General features: G+C 40.5%; 1 protein-coding gene across 3 annotated transcripts in view; it reads right to left on the reverse strand.

Moving 5' to 3' along the window:
- Positions 1-469: 469 nt before the first annotated feature.
- Positions 470-21,331, reverse strand: part of LOC124127735 (calcium-transporting ATPase type 2C member 1-like) — a 42,364-nt gene continuing 21,502 nt past the window's right edge. For all 3 annotated transcript variants that reach the window (XM_046492769.2, XM_046492087.2, XM_046491462.2), the window contains exons 2-24: positions 17,371-17,568; positions 16,517-16,606; positions 16,338-16,373; positions 15,738-15,799; positions 14,615-14,723; positions 13,707-13,862; positions 13,241-13,309; positions 12,707-12,849; positions 12,028-12,152; positions 11,305-11,402; positions 10,969-11,064; positions 10,313-10,402; positions 9,965-10,069; positions 8,925-9,081; positions 7,580-7,750; positions 7,219-7,367; positions 6,290-6,456; positions 5,856-5,924; positions 4,828-4,944; positions 3,887-4,034; positions 2,649-2,744; positions 1,613-1,754; positions 470-835 (exon numbers count right to left, since the gene is read on the reverse strand). In XM_046492769.2, the coding sequence (XP_046348725.2) occupies positions 702-835; positions 1,613-1,754; positions 2,649-2,744; positions 3,887-4,034; positions 4,828-4,944; positions 5,856-5,924; positions 6,290-6,456; positions 7,219-7,367; positions 7,580-7,750; positions 8,925-9,081; positions 9,965-10,069; positions 10,313-10,402; positions 10,969-11,064; positions 11,305-11,402; positions 12,028-12,152; positions 12,707-12,849; positions 13,241-13,309; positions 13,707-13,862; positions 14,615-14,723; positions 15,738-15,799; positions 16,338-16,373; positions 16,517-16,606; positions 17,371-17,556 (2,715 nt within the window). In that variant the 5' untranslated portion in view covers positions 17,557-17,568 and the 3' untranslated portion in view covers positions 470-701. The remainder of the gene's footprint in view (positions 836-1,612; positions 1,755-2,648; positions 2,745-3,886; positions 4,035-4,827; positions 4,945-5,855; positions 5,925-6,289; positions 6,457-7,218; positions 7,368-7,579; positions 7,751-8,924; positions 9,082-9,964; positions 10,070-10,312; positions 10,403-10,968; positions 11,065-11,304; positions 11,403-12,027; positions 12,153-12,706; positions 12,850-13,240; positions 13,310-13,706; positions 13,863-14,614; positions 14,724-15,737; positions 15,800-16,337; positions 16,374-16,516; positions 16,607-17,370; positions 17,569-21,331) is intronic.

Here is a 21,331-nt window from a genome sequence, read left to right on the forward strand (position 1 = left end):
CTGACACCTACAACATGGGCAAGTTGCAGAAGGGATAGCCTTGGCAGGAAGTACATTGGCACATGATCATATCTTCCTCCATGAGCGAATAAGCGAGTGAACAGTATTTCAGTTATATCACGGCGTGCCCACTTAATGTGGGAGGAAAGCCCAAAGTAAAGCCCACATTTACCAAGAATCACATTCAGGGAGAATCAGGGATTTGAACTCCTGGCATGCCTAAGGGACACAACTCTGCATAGAACTGCAGCATCACATACCCGATTCTCCTTTCACTTCTAATGAAGTTAGTTAACACATAATGAAGACCAGATTACCAATTCTTCCAGCATGGTCAGGCTAATGTTTCATAGGACTAATGTATAACTGGATTTGAATTTATTCAGATCCTTTGTTCCAGTGTGGTTCCAACAACTTGTCCTTTGTGGTTTACCTCCTGGATCAGTTAACACACATGCTGACAAAAAACTTGCTATGTTGACACTGTCTTTATTTGTTTCACTGACAATATCCTTTCTACGTTGATGAAGTCACAAGGTCCTTGTGTTCAGGTGAGGTAAGATGAGAAACGTGTTCATCAATGTGTCATTTCCACCACTTTCATCCCAATGAAGCTCCCACATGTGGAGAAGTGTATGCCACAATCACTTCAGCAGTGCGTGCTGTTCATGAATAAATACAACAAACATGTCTTTGGTCTACTATACAAAACTGTCCATATAATAGTTTTTCTCTTGTATTAACCGCTGTTTTTTCAGCTGGGTGCGTTGAACCAATTTTCTTATCTCAGACACAACGAACACACTTGAGGTGAGTGCTATCAAGAACAGGAAATCTGAAATATGAATAAACAAAATTTAAATAAAAAACAACAGCAAAATAATAACAAACATACAAAGAGAAAAAAGTTTTAGCTACAAGTATCATGGTAATTCTGAGTTTGTGAGGACATTCATATTTTCTGGAGGAGAACATTAAATAGTGAGTGACTGTGATGGAGGCTTGTTTAACACTGAAGTCGACATTGCAAATAATCAAGTCTGGACCTGATGATGGTAAGAGCAATGATCCTCCCAGTTGGATAGACAATCAACCCGGTCATACATTGTACCCAACTAATCCTCATTTAGGATGCTTCTTCAAACAAGCGCGGAGAACTGGGGACCTATTCTACCCCTGAATCCTCACATGGTCTCTACTGCTGTCAATAGTCTCTGATAAGAGGTTTTTTTTAAAGTTTTGACACCATTTGAGTTTCAACAAATTGTCTTGGAAGACATTTTCACCATTAATTTAGTGAGAACACTGAGAAAGATTATTTAATCTGTGACATGATTTTGTTCGTAGGTTGTTTACACCACACTCAGCAATATTCCAGCAAAAAGATGATGGCCTGTAAATAATGGAATCTAGACCAGACAAACCTGTGATTGGTAGTATGGGCAAATATTCACATGATGACACGACAACCAAGTGACCAAGCCTGACCAGCGGATCCATTAAGTCGCCTGATATGACAAGCATGGGTTGCTGGGGACCGTTTCTAACTGTGCTCCCCACTGGGGTGTAGTGACATGACATATCTGTCATCTCTGGTTTACACTTCTCTCACCTGTGGCATGCAGAGCCTCCGTTTGAAACACAGCCTGTAGGGGCGGGAAATAAATAACCAACAGCTGGCCGATAATAGAACCTCCCACAGCAACCAGAAAAACTTTGTTGGTCAAAAATCCAACTTGAAATATGGACTTTGTCTGAAACAAATCAAAACAAGAATAAAAAATTTTCGCCATGGTGCAATGTCATAAGGATAATATAAGAAAACAAACTTCTTAATGATTATTTCTGGTAACCATGCCAACAACAATATCATACTACATGCTTTGGATCAAATACAAATGTTAATGTTGATAATAAAAAGGCAAATTTTACGAAACCAAGGGACAATACCAATAGTTTTAACAGGTAGTGGTCTTAGTAGTCACAGCCACATGCAGACCGCCTCCGTGGTAGAGCGTCCGCCCGGACAGCGGAAGGTCCTGGGTTTGATCCCCGGCCGCGTCATACCAAAAGACATTATAAAAGATGGTACTTGTTGTTACCCTGCCTGGTGCTCGGCATTAAGGGGCTAAAACAAGGACTGGTCAGCTCGGAGTCAGTATACTGTGTCTTGAGTGGGGTATTCATGTTAAACTGTGGCATGGTATCTCAGTGAGCTAGCACTATAAATCGGCATCAGTTCGGACTAGTACAAGCAGCCACACAAACACACACACGTACATGCACGTCGCTATATAAGTGCAATAATCTTGGACGCGACGTTAAACCCCATTTCACCTCACCTCACCTCACAGCCACATGTGCAATATACACAGTTGACAGCCACATGTTTGATGCTGCTACAGGTTACAGCATCTGTTACAGTAACAGTGAGAGAGTGTGGTTTTACGCTGCTTTTGGCAATATTCCAGCAATTTCACTGTGGGGGGACACCAGAAATGGGCTTCACAAACTGTACCCATGTGGGCAATTTACTGGTAACAGTATCACTCTCATGCTCCGACTGCTCCTGCGTACATCTCAGGCTACGGTCACTGCTTCCATATACAGACTACTGGTTGTTGTACTGTTATTGAGGATTAACCTACCTGTGATCTGCAGCTAAGTGCGTTGAACATATCAAAGAATACAAAACATGTGAAGGTCATGGTTGTATCTCTTGGTGTGATCTTGTTGTCACTCATCTGAAACAGTCAACAGTAAAAGTGAGTTGGTTTTACGCGCTAGGAACAGTATTTCAGTAATGTCACATCATACTGGCTTGATGTCCGAGGAAAGCTCTAAGTGATGCAGGTCTTTCATTAGTCTGTCTTACCCTGATACAAATATATATCAAATACAGCCCATGCAATCTATAATGTTTGGCAAGTCTAGATTACTGCAGTATCAGGAATGAAGAGTCACTGGGCTCCTTTTTATTATATTTGTATTAAGATAACTGAACAACTGTTTTTTTCTGTACAATATGTTCATTTCAGAGATTAGATGTTAGTTTAGTCTTTCATGTTTACCACATGGGTTTCACCAGCTGATAGGGTGCTTGCTCTTCCATGTTATCCGATGGAGACTATTGCTAACTGGGTTCCTATTTCTCTCATAAATCATTCAAACATATAAGATAGCTATGCAATAAATTGCAAAGAACAATGGAGAACAAAGCATGGTTTATTTCACGATAAAACATTGTTCTATCATGAAATAATTTCTGGAGATTTAAACATACGCTCACAACTTGATAACATCGTACATTGGACAATGTTACTTTTGAGAGGGAAGTGTCTCATGTCTAGTTGTTTTCCCATGGGTGTAGCTGGGCAATGCAGATAAACACAATGGCCAAACGAACACATCCAAAAGTGGGCGACATAAGAAAATCGGTATTGGGAGAAAAGGTACAGATAATCGATGTGACCATTGTGAGAATATCGGGGAAATACCAAACTTAGCTCCCCTGTTCATAAAATGGACTTGTCCGACATTGCTGAGAACAAATTGTATTCAGGGAGTCATCATTATTTATGTACGGCTAAATATTTTCAAAGCTTGTATTTTTTTTTAACCTCCTTGAAGAGACTGTACATAATGTTGATATCGCATATACAAAAAAAAATAAAAAATCATATTGTAATTTTTTTTCCTTTATCTACACAAAAACTAAGAAATATGGGAGGGGCGCAATGGTTTAGGAGGCTGCAAAAGCAATACATGTAATCTTGGTTTGGATGTTTAAGATATTGGAGAATATAGGAACCAGTGATGACAGTGAATGCCAGATACTGCAGTGACTTGAGAGCAATGGTGCATCGGAATGTCCACAGTTACATACCTCTCTCCAAAATACCCATAAAGTTCCGCTGACAATGATGAATGCTGACACAAGAATCTGAGCAATGAGGCCCCGGGTGATGATGGGGTCCTGCACGCAACGCGGGGGTTTCCGTATCACATCATGATCAACAGGCTCCACCCCCAGACTGAAAAATAACATTGTTTTATTACAATTGAGTAAGAGCTTAGCAGTGTGTTTGCTGTTTAATGCCACTCAGCTTTATATATGGCAATATCATGGCAGGGGACACCAGAAATGGGCTTCACACATTGTACCCAAGTGGGGAATTGAACCCTGGCCCTCGGCTACCGTGACAAGCGAGTGCTTTAACCACTAGGCTACCCCACCTCCCCTACAACCAGCATAGGTTGCTGGGGATCTATTCCAACCCGGAATCCGCACGGCACAGTGGTTTACATGTAAAGTTCAAGCTAAGGGAACAATAAAAAAAATATTTGATTTTATTATCAAAATTTTTAGTTTACATTTTCAATTACAATTTCAAGGTATCTGTGTTCATTTACTGTCCCTTAACGTAATTTGCATAAATGTTTGATAAGCCAAGGAAGACACTCATGAACATACATTTGTAGTTTCATGAAACATAGTAATGAAACATTAATTCTGAAGCTTAAAAGTGAACTGTAGTCCACTGAGTGGTATAAAGAAATATGACAGATGACCAAGTGAGTGAGTGAGTGAGTATGGTTTTACACCGCTTTTAGCAATATTCCATTAATATCACGACAGGGGACACCAGAAATGGGCTTCACACATTGTACCCATGTCGGGAATCGAACCCGGGTCTTCGGCGTGACGAGCGAATGCTTTAACCTCTAGGCTACCCGACCGCCCCAGATGACCAAGGACAAACAACAACACCATGACTTCACCATCACGCCCTCGTCTGTCTCCCTTGGGTTGATGTTCATACTGACCTCTGTGCAGGGGGCCCATCCATGATTATATTGATCCACAGTATCTGCATGGCATTCAGTGGGTTGGGGAGACGCATCACCGTCGACAGCGTGATCAGAGACAAGGCAGCTATACTCCTGTTACAAAATACAGGAAATACTTTTCAAACAGGGAGAAAGAGAAATTTAGGCTTAATAGAAATCTCTTAAGATGTGTTTGTTCTTTATCACCGCACTCAGCAATATTCTAGCTATATGGAGGATAACTAATTGTGTCTTTACCAGACAAACCAGTGATTGAAAGCATGAGCAATGACCACGAGAGCATAACAGTGAATGAGTATGGTTTTACGCTGCTTTTAGCAACATTCCATCATTATCATGGCAGGGAGCAGCAGAAATGGGCTTCACACATTGTGCCCATGTGGAGAATCGAATTGACCACTAGGCTTCACAACCGCCCCCAAAGCCATAGCACAATCAGTGAGAAGTCCCAGAGCTTGACCACCTGATCCCTATTATAATCAGATCCTATGCAAACATGAGGTACTGGAGACCCATTCTGACCCAGAATCCCCACAAGGCAGCTACAGCACATAGCTGCTGTTCAAACTAGGATGCCAGAATCTTCATGTTCAGATTTTCATTTCCACAATGAAAAAACACAAACAGATGATGCCATACATAAGTCTTCTTTTTACTAACAGATTTAATCATTTTTTTATTAAATATACCCAAGTGTCGGTGATCAAAATATCATTACAAATAGACTTTTTAAACATGTTAAAACTATAGCGAAGTTAAAAGCTAATGAATTTTAAAAAATACAAAAGGGTATTATTTCTGAAAGATCTAAGGGTAACATTTACCTAGATTTCTTGTTTAGCATCGTTTTTTCTCGACTGACATTTTTTACTTGTCTGGGGCAAAAAGGCATGGGTAAAAAAATATTTTTCTGTAAACCAGTAACATCTTGTCACCTGGAGTAAGAACTAGAAACCCTACTATACAACTTAAGAGTCTATCAATATCAAAATGTCAACACTTACGTGCTAAGCTGAAACCTGACAAAGTTTTTTATGTTGTAAAATATTCCCTTTCCTTCTTCAATAGCAGATCTGAAACCAAAAAACATGTTTATTAATGTCAGTTCCAGGATTAAATAACATAAACACATACAAAAACAAACTATCTGACTGAAGCTGTGCAAAACTAACAACTATGTATACACAGTTGTTGGGACAGCAGGATCATCAACATGAACCATGGGTTACCTCCCTTTGCACATGTTGCATGTTTTTAATTTGTAGACAGAGTAATTGCAAATTTACAAATCCAAATTATGATACATACAAAATAACCTACATAAAATCAATCAAACATAATTACATATTTTATACATTTATAAATTAGCATGATTATAGCTGAAGATAGAAGTGTTTTGAGAAAACACCAAGCCTCATGTCTGCGAGAGTCCACTTACAAGATGGTGGAGAAGTCATCGTCTACAAGAATCATGTCAGCTGCCTCCTTAGATACATCGGTCCCAGACTTGCCCATGGAAATACCGATCTCAGCACTTTTAAGAGCCACAGCATCATTGACGCCATCACCCGTCATGCCAACAACTAAACCATTGTCCTGCAAAGCCTGGTGGAGAGACAGACAGTACTCAATTAGCTTATGTACGAGTGCTCCGTGCTGAACCACTATACTGGCTCTCCTGGTATACTGCACCCACGTATCATTAGTATATATGACTACCATCATGCAACAGAACACACAACAAAATCTTTGAGAATGCTAAAATATATATTTACAATTTACCCACATAATAACAGAAGATCTAGCCTGTTGATGTTAATAAATCAAAAATATGATTATATACAGTGAACATGGTGACATAAAACTTAGTCTAAGGGTGCATAAATAATCTATCCAGTAATTAAAATCATTCACAGTTTGAGACATCAGTTTCCTCAAAGCAAAAGCAATATTAGAAATGGTCTCATTTCCATTGAATCAGTTGGGATGCCTCATCATGCTCATAGAATATATATCAAGATGTGTAAGCTTATTGTGGAATGAAGGCTGAAATGATGCAGGTATAGAGCACGGGAATGGGTCTGACAAACTTAGAAATATAATCTGGGCGATCCTGGATTCGACCCCACAATCATAGGTTTCTGTCATGCAAAACTGGGCAAATTGAATTTCGTCACTTTAGACGACTGGACCACCCATACCCTCTGAAACTTATGAACATTGGTATGATGCGAGCAAACCACGGATCATAATAAGGGCAACTCTGGGAATGGATCCTGGTTATCGTACAGGATGCAACTCTGCACAGTGCAGTTAAGCTTATGCACGACTTCAAAACACTAACAAGATTCCATGTGTTGTGCTTACCCTGACAATCTTCAGTTTATGCCTGGGAGTGACCCTGTAGAAGACACAGACCTCGGGGATGACCCTCTTGAGTTGCCCCGGGTCCATCTGATCGATCTGATTCCCAGACAGCGATGAAGCCCCAGAAGCATACAACCCAAGTCGGGCCCCTGCAATTCATACACAATCATATAAGGGGGGTTTTCACTGCACGACTGTCACCTACTATAATTACCAGTATAGTGCACATCAAACTGATTTCTTGGTCTGTACCAATGGTTTGCACAAATGTAACTAAAATCCTACATAAGAACATAACATGGCAGTTACACTGACCTAGTGAATGACATAGTAATCACACAAAGATAAAAAAAGAACCTACCGACAGCTTTGGCAGTTTCTTCTGAATCCCCAGTCAGCATCTTGATGGATACTCCTCCGCCTGTGAGAGTCCATATGGCTTCCCGGACTCCTTCCCGAGGTGGGTCAATCATCCCCACCATCCCAACAAACACCAGCTTGTTCATGTCTGTGCCATACGCCATTGCCAACACTGTAGGAAAAGAGAAGAGTGAGTGAACAGCCTATTCCAGCAGTCAGCAAATCATAGTATTTCAGAGGCATCACATTGGTCGGCAATCTGATGTTGAGGCTAGGGCTCTGACAAGGACCCAAGCACTTAAGCACAGATAAGGAATAAATGGACTCAAGTCCGACATCATGGCCTCATGTACATGACCAAGGCCCCACTCCACAAATCTTAGATCTACGATGTCATAGGTCAATGTTCAAGTATGGGAATTATGATCATCACGGGTTGATAGCCAGGGCTCGCTTAAATAATGTAAAACATGCACCAGTGCAACCTGTTATTGAAAAACGCAACCTAAAATTTATGTATTTATGAAAACATTTTCAAATATATGTCTGACTAACATTTAGTTTACAGTTTACACACAACCATCTTTGAACTCACTCTGTACCTCTAAGCTTTACGTACACCACTTATCACTGTGTTCTGTGTAATTTTTCATGCTTTCGTAGGCTTGATATCATCAAACTGTGGGTACTTCAACATTATGTGTACATGTTCCTATTACGCTTTATAGTGATACATCATTAATTTATGTAAAATCATGATGCAGTTATCAGAGATCTGAGATATTAATCATTTAGACTGTTTCAACATAGATACATTTTCGGAACCTAGGTCCTGTCCTGGCTATCCCCATTTTAGTGTGCACTTAGCATGTGGTACATGGGACAGTTTCTAACCCTGTACCTTACAGTCACTACAGAAACTTTGGTCTTTTCTGCTTTGATCTGATAATCATACTCAGAATCTATTGTGAGGCATCTCGGGAGAAGCATAGGTTGCCATAGTTACAGGGTTACAACTACTCTCAGGAAAAGCATAGGTTGCCATAGTTACAGGGTAACTACGCTTGCCAAGGATAAAGTGGAACTGCTTGACATTACTAAGTCTGATAGCCTGGATAAATTAAGGACTAAGAGAGTTGGGATTAATCCCGCTTTGACCATTATGTCAGTTATATCACTGCAAGTTTGGAGGAAAGCCCAAAATGAAGGTCACAAGTGCTGGAATGGTGGTGAAATATCAAGGACAATAATCAGTCGATCAGTGGATCCTGGCACAACTAAGAGAGGTAACTGCACAGCGCAGTGCAACACCTGCGCCCACCCGGCCACCCTGCTATATGTGTCACCTCTGAGTCCCGCACTGCCGAGTGCAGCTGCCTGGTTATAGTAGCTGTCTCTCTGTTTCTCCGAGATGGGCAGCGAGGCTCCGTTGTAGTAGTAGGAGGTTGACTGTCGCAGCACATGCTCCAGGGCACCCTTCACAAAGTACAGGGCCTCTGTGTTCTGGGGGAGGGAAACATACAGCCTTCAGAATTCATGCTGGTCCACTAGCCGAAGACTACCAGATTGTGCTGAGGGCTAGTAAGAATCCAATGCTAGTGCTTATTGAATAGTAGCATTTGGGAACTATAATTCTGAACAAGTTCTTAATGCTACAATCATAATTTGAACTGATGAAACTGTTCGAGAAAAAAAACCTAGTAAAAGTTTGGTCTTGTTCAAGTTGGACCAGCTACAAATTCTGACGAGTTTAGGTTTACACTAGTCCTCTAGACTAGTCTTAAGAAAAACATTTCTAACACTGAATATACAAATCAAAGAGGACAATCCAAGAGGATATCCGTAGACATAAACAAGAATCATTATAAATATTTCATACGTGTACAACATCTCATGCTATGGAAGCCTTCCTCAGTTTGGCTCATGCTGAATATTAACATTAACATAGAAACACTACTTGAATGTTGTTTTATGTCACAGCAATATTCCAGTCCCATGACCACCTGCAATTTCAAATAAAATTTGGGTCTGGCCAACCAGTGTATGACACCATGAGCATCAAGTAACACCATTGTTTGTTTGTTTGTTTGTTGTTTAATGCCGCACTCAGCAATATTCCAGCTATATGACGGCAGTCTGTAAATAATTGAGTCTGGACCAGACAATCCAGTGACTGACATCATGCGCATCAATCCACGCAATTGGGATCGATGTCATACATCAAGCAAAGTCAGCGAGCCTGACCACCCCATCCCGTTAGTCGCCTGTTACGACAAGCTAACACCGTTGGGGCACAATGACTACATGGGATCTTTTCAATTCAGGACTCCTACATTAGGATGTAGTAAATGCATGTCATATCTGGATAGATGGAGCTGTGAGTTACCTGTCCGTATCGGGGGCGACACTTGACCACCATGTACTTGGTCTCGGAGTTGAACGGCCATTCCTGTATACGATGGAAGTTGTCCCTCACGCTGTGCATGTGCATCTGCAGAGTGAGTGAGGGAGTGAGACAGAAGCCCAAATCAAGGATGTCAACATCACATACACAAGAAGAATAGCCTATGGCACCAGGCTTACCACCCTTTCAACTTAACATGGGTCACTGGGGACCAATTTTATCCCCGCATGCCACAGGTCCATTTTCTCTACCAATAACATCAATATCAAATAGATGTGAACGTCATTAATCAAGAAGTATCATCGTCCATGATAGCAAGAAGTTACTTACTTTGAGAGAAACGGCTATAAGAGCGCCCTCTGTTGGCTGGCCTCTCAATCCTTCCATAGATAACTCTGCATTGTTACACACACAGCCCACCTGGAATCAGACCATGACCTTAGTTTTAGCAGAACTGAACTGAACTTTATTTACACTCAAGTCGCTAGCAGCGACATCAGAGGAACAATTCAGGAAAGATTATAGAAAAATGCATGTAGATTACAGAAAAAACTTATTACAATGTCATCAGTCATAAATCAGGAAAAAACACAATTTTTGGATATTTGTAAGATTAGAACTTTATCATGATTATTTTATACAACTTGGATATTTTTCCTAATCTTCAGCTATTATAGTGCAAATTCATGTCAAACATGTAAGGTTTAATATAGCAATATTTATTAATCAGTTGTTTCCTCACATTTCCAAATGAAGGACAGACAAACAAATAGTGAAATTCCTTTCTTACGTCACATAACCAAGAGAGGCATTTTCTTTCAGATAATGCACAACAGTTCATTTCATGATCTTGATCAATGAATAATACAACAATTTGGCCCTACTTGATGTCTAGATCAAAACTTTGTGAAAACAATACCTTTCCAAAAATATTGTCAGTTTGATAATCTGATCAGAATTAACAATGATTTGTAACTAAACCGTACCTCGACGACCTTGGCAATTGAGGGGTGGGACTCTGGCTTCACCTCTTCGTTGTTGCACAGAACCACACCATCTGCGTTGTACCCAACACCGCTCACCTGAAACATTAGTTATCTCCCTTTATATCATTTGTTTAGCCAAAGGCAACAATTAAACACCAATTAAATATATATGCATGTCTTCTAACTTTGTGAACAAACATAAAATTAGAAGAGGCTCTATGAAAGTGTAGATATGTAAACGTTTGTTGCCTTGGGAGCTCTATTTGCATTGTCAAGTGTTTGACATCAATCTTTGGGTTATTGCCCCTGAACTGGTCATAAGACCCTGAAACTTACCTCTGCTTGCTTCCCGTCAGCTGAGCAGATGTGGGTGACGGTCATCTCATTCTTTGTCAGCGTGCCGGTCTTGTCAGAACACACCACATTCACACAACCTGGAGGCAAACATTAACCTGTGAGTATTGGCTGCTTTAATGTTTATGCTACCTTTAACCTAGTGTTCTGAGAGACTCATAGAGAGTCAATAGATCCTTGACATAAGGCCATAATATATTAATTGCTAGATTATCATCTGCTCTTTGTTCAAAATTGGGGAGGAAGGCTTTTTATTTCTCATTTTCTATTAAAATCATCAATTTGATGAATAATAGATGACTTAAATAAAATAGATAATAAATAAACATTGATTTCAATCATAGCAGTCGAATGTCTGTGTCAAACATATTTCCCTTCCCCAACTTGTACTCGTAGAGTATATCCAAGCTGCCTGTGAGGTACTAAACGGATAACAGTCACATAACCATCTCACAGAAATTACTAGCTACCAGTATTCTGTATATGTAAGTAGTGACCTTAGCCTGAGACAATGTACACAGACAAGCGTGAGAATGACGCTGTCATCATGGTAACATGGATGTGGCTGCCTGCATGCAAGGGGAAACTACCTGTCAACAAGATTAGGATCGACCTTTGCATGCGTGCGCCCACATTTCATAATTCACTGAACATGATAAACCCATCCAAGGCAACAAGTGGCCCAGTCCATTCGTGTCTACTCACCTAGAGTCTCTACAACAGGTAGCTTCTTAACAATTGCCTTCTGTTTGGCCATACGGATGACTCCTATAGCCAGCGTGACAGTGACCACGATGGGAAGGCCTTCAGGGATTGCTGCGACTGCAAGGCTGAAAGGATGACGTCAGTGTTACAGATCATATCTCCTCACAAACATTTGTGACAAAAAAGGACGGTCCGGATTGATAATGATGTTGAAACTACTGTCATTGCTGAGTACACCTATTATGAACATACCTAGCATTGACATCAATATACTACTTACCTAACACCTATTGTGAACATACCTAGCCTTGACATCAATATACTACTTACCTAAAACCTATTGTGAACATACCTAGCATTGACATCAATATACTACTCACCTAACACCTATTGTGAACATGTCTAGTGTTGACATCAAATACTACTTACCTAACAGCTACTGTGAATATATCTAGCATTGACATCAATATACTACTCACCTAACACCTACTGTAGTAATATCTAGTGTTGATATCGAAATACTACTTACCTAACAGCTACTGTGAACATATCTTGCATTGTCATTAATATACTACTCACCTAACACCTATTGTGAACATATCTAGCATTGACATCAATATACTACTCACCTAACACCTATTGTGAACATATCTAGCGTTGACATCAATATACTACTCACCTAACACCTATTGTGAACATGTCTAGTATGCCACGCCCCTGAATCCAGCCAAGCAGCATGATGATCCCTATGATAAGGAATGAGTAGAAGGAGAGCTGTTTGCCCAGCAGGTCCATGCTGATCTGAAGCGGAGTCTTGGGGGACTGGAAGTAAATAACACAAACATCTCTCTTAATCACAGTGCAGATTCACAATGGAACATCCTAGTCCTACAACAAGAAATTGATAGAATGTGCATGCACCACATCAGACAAAGTAGCATTCCAAATCAGGTAACATTATACCAGCCAATTCCATCACAATACTTCTTTTTCCAAGACTTTTATTGACGCCATAACATTTTGTATTACATATGGTGATTTCTTTGCTTGAAACTAAACTTGAAATTATGCATGGATTAGATACAATGATTCAAGCCAGCACAGTTTTATGCATGCAGCGCTCAGTCATAAGTCAGTACATATTATTTGAGTCAAACTCTCAATGTTTGAGGAAATAGCATGAAATATGTTGTGGCTGGTAAAGTCTTCTTACCTCTTCACCCTGCATCATCTTAAAAATCTCCCCAAATTCAGAGTTAAGTCCTGTTCCTGTGACAATGCCCTGAAACACATTAACAGACAATAAAATAGGGTGGAGATTGATACAGACAACATGTAGGACCTGAACAAACAACACACATCCTCCTGCACACCCTGTATGGGAGACCAACCTTTCACATTAACAGACAATAAAATAGGGTAGACATTGATACAGATAACATTGAGAGTGAGTGAGTTAGTATGGTTTTATGTCGCTTTTAGCAATATTCCAACAACATCACTGCGGGGGACACCAGAAATGGGCTTCACACTTAGTACCCATGTGGGGAAATCGAACCCGGGCCTTCGGCTTGACAAGCGAACGCTTTAACCACAAGGATTCCCGACCGCGCCAGTAACCCTTAAAACCTGAACACTCAACACACATACTCCTGCAGACACCATATTGGGAGACCAACCTTTCCTCGGCCTGTCTGGACCAGTGTCCCCATGAATGCGATATTCTTCTTATCTGAAATGCCGTTAGTGGTTTTCTTGTTCTGTGTTGCTATGGTTTTGTTCAGTGGGCACGGTTCACCCGTGAAGCTGGATTCATCTATGGACATGTCAATCGCCTAAAATAGAAGACACGTTTATTTATTGGCGAACAACCAATGAGCTTCAAGGAATTGCAGGTCATCTGTCCCGAGAGAATGACTGGTGTAAGTCCTGAGTTTTGGCGAGAAACTTACAGCACAAGAACAGATAATCCTTAATTCAAAGTTTCGAGAAGGTTATTAATAATACACAGTGACATTTTATGTGAGTGAGTTTGGTTTTACGCCGCCTTTAGCAATATCCCAGCATTATCACAGCAGGGGACACCAGAAATGGGCTTCACACATTATACCCATGTCGGGAATCGAACCCGGGTCTTCGGCATGACGAGCGAACGCTTTAACCAGTAGGCTACCCGACCGCCCTGACAATTTAAGAGAAACAATGAAGAAAACTATGAACTGTCAACCCTACATAGCTCAGATGACACAATTTAATTTGTGAGGTCATGAACAATGGATGACACCATATTTTTCTCAAAAATGAAGCACTGTGACATCATACGGCTTACATCGACCAATCAACATTGAGAAGAGCAAAATAACATGTGCCAATATCAGAAAGTTATTACACACTGATCATTCCTCCGTTATGGGTAATAATTGTCATATTGATTGATCGCTGACAACAAGGTTATTTCTCGACATTCTATAGACATCTGGAACATAGAGTATTAGGTTCACAAGAATATATTCAGAAGCTCATATCAACTTCTTTATATTTTTGTGAAAGTACTGCATTCCTAGAACTTATTGCACTGACCACCCACCTCAAACAGTCGTATATCAGCAGGCACTCTATCTCCTATACTGAGCTCAACGATGTCACCCGGAACCAGCTCACGAGCTAAAAATGTTTCTGTTTTGCCATCCCTCAAACTACAATGAAACAAAACAAAGTTATTCAGTTTTATTAACAACACATTTATTATCAAAATCTAGGCTATTTTGAAAGAACCTATACGAAATGAGAGGAACAACTCTAAATGCCCAAGTCCAAAGAAATTTGTTGATGACAACAGATATATCACCAGATGTTGAATTAGAGGATGTGAGTGAGTGCCAATCAGCAATATTTCATCCACATCAAGCCATAATATCCCAGTCTGGGCCAGGCAAAACAGTGGTCAACAGCAAGAGCAAAGATTCACAACATCAGCGCATGATAATCATACAAACCACGATCATGTTCCTCAAAATGATTTTATATCTCGGATTGCTACAATTACAATATTTTTACACAGAGGTACGAAACTTGTAGTGCAAAGATTGCTTTGTGGTATAGTGCCAAAGCATTGGAACATCTCATTACTCAGTCAAGTCAGCTGTCACTACTAGTGAGTGAGTGAGTTGGGTTTAAGGCCGCTTTTAACAGTGTTCCAGTTATATCGCGGCGTGTCAGATTAATGTGGGAGGAAAGCCCGAAGTGAAGCAGGTCTCGGACGTTTACGACTTCGGTGAAACCCGAGAGCATGGGTATGGTGCCGACAAACATAGAAACATAATCGGGGCGAACCGGGATTTGAACCCACAATCATAGGTTTCTGACTTGCCCAAGGGACGCAACTCTGCACAGCGAATCACGGCACCTTAGACGACAGGGCCACCCGTGCCCCCGCTGTCACTACTAGCTTAGTGTGCCTGTAATACCACCAGTAAGTGAATACTTTTAGCAATAGTCGAACAACATCACGGCTGGTGGTACCAGAAATAAGCTTCACACATTTTACCTGTGTGGGGAATTGAACCTGAGCTTTTGCGAGACGAGTGAATGCTCTAACCACTAGGCCACCCCCAAATCACCACATGAGGAACCACTGATGATTGTGACCAGGTAATAAAAGTAAGGCTTATGGTTGCCTACACATTAGGCCTAAACTAGCATGTACTCACCAGTGGCACTGAGGTGGGACTAGCTTAGTAAGGGCCTCCAGAGACTTCTCAGACCGATATTCCTGGAAACAGATGCATGAAGATATACATTTGACCCTCATCAAACAATAGATATGAAAGGAAAGAAAACGGATGCATGTATTTGAAAACAATAGCAACATGTATTAATATTGATATTAGATGTGCAGAAATAACAGAAAAGACATGGGTACACACAATGCAACTCACAACAGTAAATATTATTTGTTTGTTTGTGGTTCAGTGCCACACAATATTCCAGACGTATGACAGCAGTCTAAATAATCAAGTCTGGACCAGGCAATCCACTGACTGTCATCCTGAGCATCGATCTACACAATTAGGATAATATGACATACATCAACCAAGTCAGCAAGCCTGACCTCCAGTTCATGTTTGTCGTCTCTTACGACAAGCATGAGTTGCTGGGATCAATTCTAACCCAGATTTACACAGGTAGTTAATATTAATACTGATGCAAATTCATATTTGACTTTACTATTTTCCAAATTACACATTTCAGACAAAGTATCTTCAATTTCCATAACAACAAATCCCTCATACAAAGGAGGCTCTACATACCTGAATGAAGGCTACTGTTGACACTATAAGGATGGCCTGAAACAACAAAACATATTGCTTGTTAGTGTTTGAATGTTTGTTGTTGTCTGACAGGATGGAAAGCGAGTTTCAAGATGTTTCTGATCACTTAAAGAGCATTCTACAGAAGTTGTTTAACATCAGCAGTGGGGACAACTTACGACGGTGATGCTGACTGCATCGTCAAACTGCCGCATGAAGACGCTGACAACCGCTGAGGCCAGAAGCAATAGAATCAGTGGGTTGTTGAACTGCAAGGAAGAATATAGGACATTAATTCTAATCCACTGTGAAACAGCACTTAGATAACACAAAATACAACTTATGTCATCACATCAGCATCAAACAATTACAGCTTCTTGGCAGCGGCCACGGCAAACGAGTCCACGTTTAAGAACATGCTGAGTGCTGTTCAATGTCCAGCCAATATTCGAGCTACCTGACAGAGGCATGTAAGTAAATATTCCGGGCTAGCCAGTCAAGTGCTCGATAGCATGAGCCATGACCCTAACTGTCAGGGCACACTGACACAATCAGTCAGCTCACACGTTGAAACCATCTGATCTTCATAATCACAACCATAGGACAATCGGGACCCACTGCAACCCAGAATAACCAACCGATTTTCCGAATACAGCAACATTAAGCGTAGAAACAGGCACAGTAACAACATCCAACATGACGATCATAACCACCTAATCGTCATACATTATCTCTACAATGAAAGGACACTCTGGACCCACTCCAACCCAGATTAACCAAAGGGCTTTCAAAATACAGTAACATTAAGCGTAGAAACAGGCACAGTAACAACATCCAACCTGACGATACCCCACTGTAAATATGGGTGTAACCACCTGATCATCATACATTATCTCTATAATGATAGGACACTCGGGATCCACTCCAACCCAGAATAACCATAGCGCTTTCAGAACACAGCAACATCAACCTTGGTAACAACAGGCACAATAACAACATCCAACACGGCAATACCCTGCACATCCTCACTGACCTGTCCAAGAAACTTTCTCCAAAGGGGTTCCTCTTTGGCGATTTCAAAGTCATTTGGGCCATACATGGTGTGTCTTCGTTTGGCCTCTTCGTCAGAGAGGCCAGCCTGGAGGTGGGTGCGGCATGCCTCCTGAACCTCCTCGACAGACATGCACGACACGTCCGTCGACTTCAGCAAAGTCATCATCTCTTCAGATTCCTGAAGAGTAACAACAGTAAATAATCAGTCAGTGATTGGGAGAGAGCCCAATAGCATATGGACAGCGTTACAGGCTAATCAGGTTCAAACATAAGTCCACTAGTATGGGACTAGTAAAATTCAGGAAGGACAAGTGACATTTCCTTCTGTACTACCATATTTTCCAGTATTTTGGAGAAATTTTCCGAGCATTTTTCCCAGTCAAATGTTTTCACTCATTTCAGGTGCAGTCATGGTATGAAACGTCAGTTGCGAACTTGGACAAAACATCGTTCTTGTGTCATTGTGTGCATAAAGGCAATGACACTCAACTTCTGGTATACATGCTGGCTGTATGGTATACATGATGGCTGTATGGTATGGTATACCCAGGGGGAAGAATACCACTAAGCTGCCTATTTTCAGATAAAAATGTGTGCACTACACTAAAGAAAAACAGTACCACTTTTACCATTAGGTAGACAGCAGATCATTTCTGCAAACATTTGAAAACATAAATAAATTTCTAACCCAGATCAACATGGTGAAGGCAGATTACACTGACATGTATACACATGTGCTCATGGTTTGCCTGTATACAGTGACTCAGCGTCTGGAAACTAAACACCAACTCTTCTGTGAGGAACCTCTACATTTATACATTACTTCATTAACTTGATTTGTTGGTTCAGAAATTAATCAATACAAATGAATTCCAAGGGAATGATTCAATCTAAATGTACTGGATGTAACTATGTTCACCATAAAAAAATAGAATATATTGTTTAACATGATTAAGACGAAGTCAATTTAGATTGGTTGGTTGGTTGGTTGGTTTGTTGTTTAACGACGCACTCAGCAATATTCCAGCTATATGATGGCGGTCTGTAAATAATCGAGTCTGGACCAGACAATCCAGTGATTAATATCATGAGCATCGATCCACACAATTGGGATCGATGACATGCATCAACCAAGTCAGCGAGCCTGACCACCCGATCCCGTTAGTCGCCTTTTACGACAAGCATAGTCACCTTTTACGGCAAGCATGGGTTGCTGGAGACCTATTCTACCCCGGAATCTTCACGGGTCAAGTTAATTTAGAATTGACTTCAATATTTTTAGTGCTTAGAGACATAAACATTAAAAACGTTGTACACATTGTAGAAATCTGTGTAGCGGATTAACGCTAAGTTTGAACAATGGTTTATTCTTAGAACTTCATGAATGCAAAAACATTTTGAAGTCAGTTCTTATAAATATATATGTTAAAAGAAATCACTTCATAAACCCCAAAACAACCTGTTCATTCAATTATCAGCCAATCAGGAAAGAGTAGTCTGTTAGTGGGTGTGGCCTAAAACATTTCACACAAATATAATTTCTTGGTTGGACAATCAAATGCCACAGAATCACTTGCAATTTACTTATTCAAGTGTGATCATATCCAGAATCCCAGAATCCCAGAAATCATTGTATCCCAATTTCGGGGATTAATGCTCATGATATCAATCACTGAGTTGTCTGCTCCAGACTTGATTATATACAGACCACCATCATATAACTGGAGTATTGCTGAGTGCCGCGTTAAACAAGAAACAAACAAACAAGGATCCAACGCCACCTGGTCACACCTGAACCAGCAGCTGAACACTGTCAACACATCCCTCCTCAATCACTGGTTGTGAGTGAGTATGGTTTTACGCCACTTTTAGCAATATTCCAGCAATATCACGGTGGGGGACACCAGAAATGGGCTTCACACATTGTTCCCATGTCAGGAATCGAACCCTGGTCTTCGGCGTGACGAGCGAACGCTTTAACCACTAGGCTACCCGACCGCCCCCACTGGTTGTGTCTCAGATTACATAGACAACTGCATCATAAAACAGGGCATTACCAGTTTCATATCATTATGTTACTATGTTTACTGTTTTGTCTCATCTATTATGACTAATGCAAATAAAACTGTTAAGTGTCTGATAGTGATATGTGGGTTTATGACATCACAGGCGATTTTGGGGGATGTGAGTGAGTGAGTGAGTGAGTGAGTGAGTGGGTGAGTGGGTGGGTGGGTGGGTGGGTGGGTGAGTGAGTTGGGATTAGCACTGCTTTGAACAGTATTCCAGTTATATCATGGTTGCAGAAATCTTTGTAAATTATTCTCTGAATAATCTGCTCTGATGTCGCCATGTCAACAATGGCCCTCACGTGAAAGACGATGTCAATATTCAAATGCCTATAAAATGAACCCTACATCTACACCATGTACACTACTGTCTGCATTCTCTGTACCACAAACACAGCTGTCCTCTACTTACATGAAGAAACATTAGATTCTCAAACACAGTTCCTGTATGTCACCAACTCTCATGCCCTTAACATCTATAGTTCTTCACACATAAATTTACTGTACAACACAGCTGCCCCCTTTCTAATGGGGGAACAGTATCGTCCCAATCAACAGATTTTCAGCCACAACTTCTGAAAGTGACCAACCGTCATGCACTCACTGTTACATCTTCTCCACTAGCTTCATACTGATGATCGAACAAGTAAGACCCCAATGTTGGGATCACAAATGTGACATATAATGCAATATTGAGTGGAATAGCATTCATTGGAGTTATTAACATTTCAAAATAACATATCTAAAACAGTGTCTAGTGTAGGGTATAAGGTACGAAACTTTATACTGGGTCACTCAACACGTAAGTAAAATAACTTGGTGTCAGAACATATGTGTTACTTACTTACAAAAATAGAAACAAAACTGTTGTTCTATGTGTTATTTAAACTTGATATGTTGTATGCACCTAAAAGCCTAATACTCTATTTTACCATTTAAATTTTGATTTTATTGTGATGCCCTTACTTACACAATGATATATGATGCACTTAACATAATATTAAGAAACTACAGTTATAAATGGCAAGAGGATTCCAGATCTGTATCATTAAGGAAGATAGGTACATAGCTGAATGAATCATACATTTTCCACACAGCGAGTATCTATTTTTAAAAGAATGACCAATTACATATGTAACACAGACACAAATATAGGCACCCCAACACTGGAGAAGTGGTCATGTACACAGCTGCCTCCTACCTCCATCTTGTCCAAGTGGAAACGGTATAATCTGATCAAGAAAATACCAGTCACAGTTTCTGTATATCACCACCTCTCATGCCTTACGCACAGTGTATGTTGCACTAGACAGGCAGGCCCAGTGAGGAGCGGAGGTGACAGCTCTCTCACGACTCTCTCTCACTGACAGACAGTGTGACGTGCATCAATACCTTGCCCCACAGGCTACTGGAGGGTTTTAGTACTGCTTTCTGTTTCATGTCTTTGTCAAGCTAAAAACACAGACTCCTTTGCCATGAACCCAGTCAAATCTGCCAAACGACTGACATTTTCTAAAAATTTACACATTGCTACAGACATTATTCTCTCAGCGTTCTATGTGATGTGTCTTATCAATGGCTCATTTTGTATGCTGAATTTACCATATGCAAAATATTTTACTTGATTGATCGATTGTTTGGCTCTGATTGTATTTCCGCTGAAAGCAATATTTCAGCCATGCCTGAAGGGAACATCAGAAATCACCTGTTCACATCATATATTTTGTCTATGGAGAATCAAACCCAGGTGTGATGAGTGAACACTTTAGCCACTATCTTACCCACCACCTTCTAGAAGTAAGGTAAATATATAATTAGTAACATGATTAACCCTTTTTGTGATAACAAACATGGACACACCCTAAAAAACTCAAA

This window comes from Haliotis rufescens, unplaced genomic scaffold, assembly GCF_023055435.1.
Source record: "Haliotis rufescens isolate VD_foot unplaced genomic scaffold, xgHalRufe1.0.p SCAF_17, whole genome shotgun sequence".
NCBI classification, from domain to species: domain Eukaryota; kingdom Metazoa; phylum Mollusca; class Gastropoda; order Lepetellida; family Haliotidae; genus Haliotis; species Haliotis rufescens.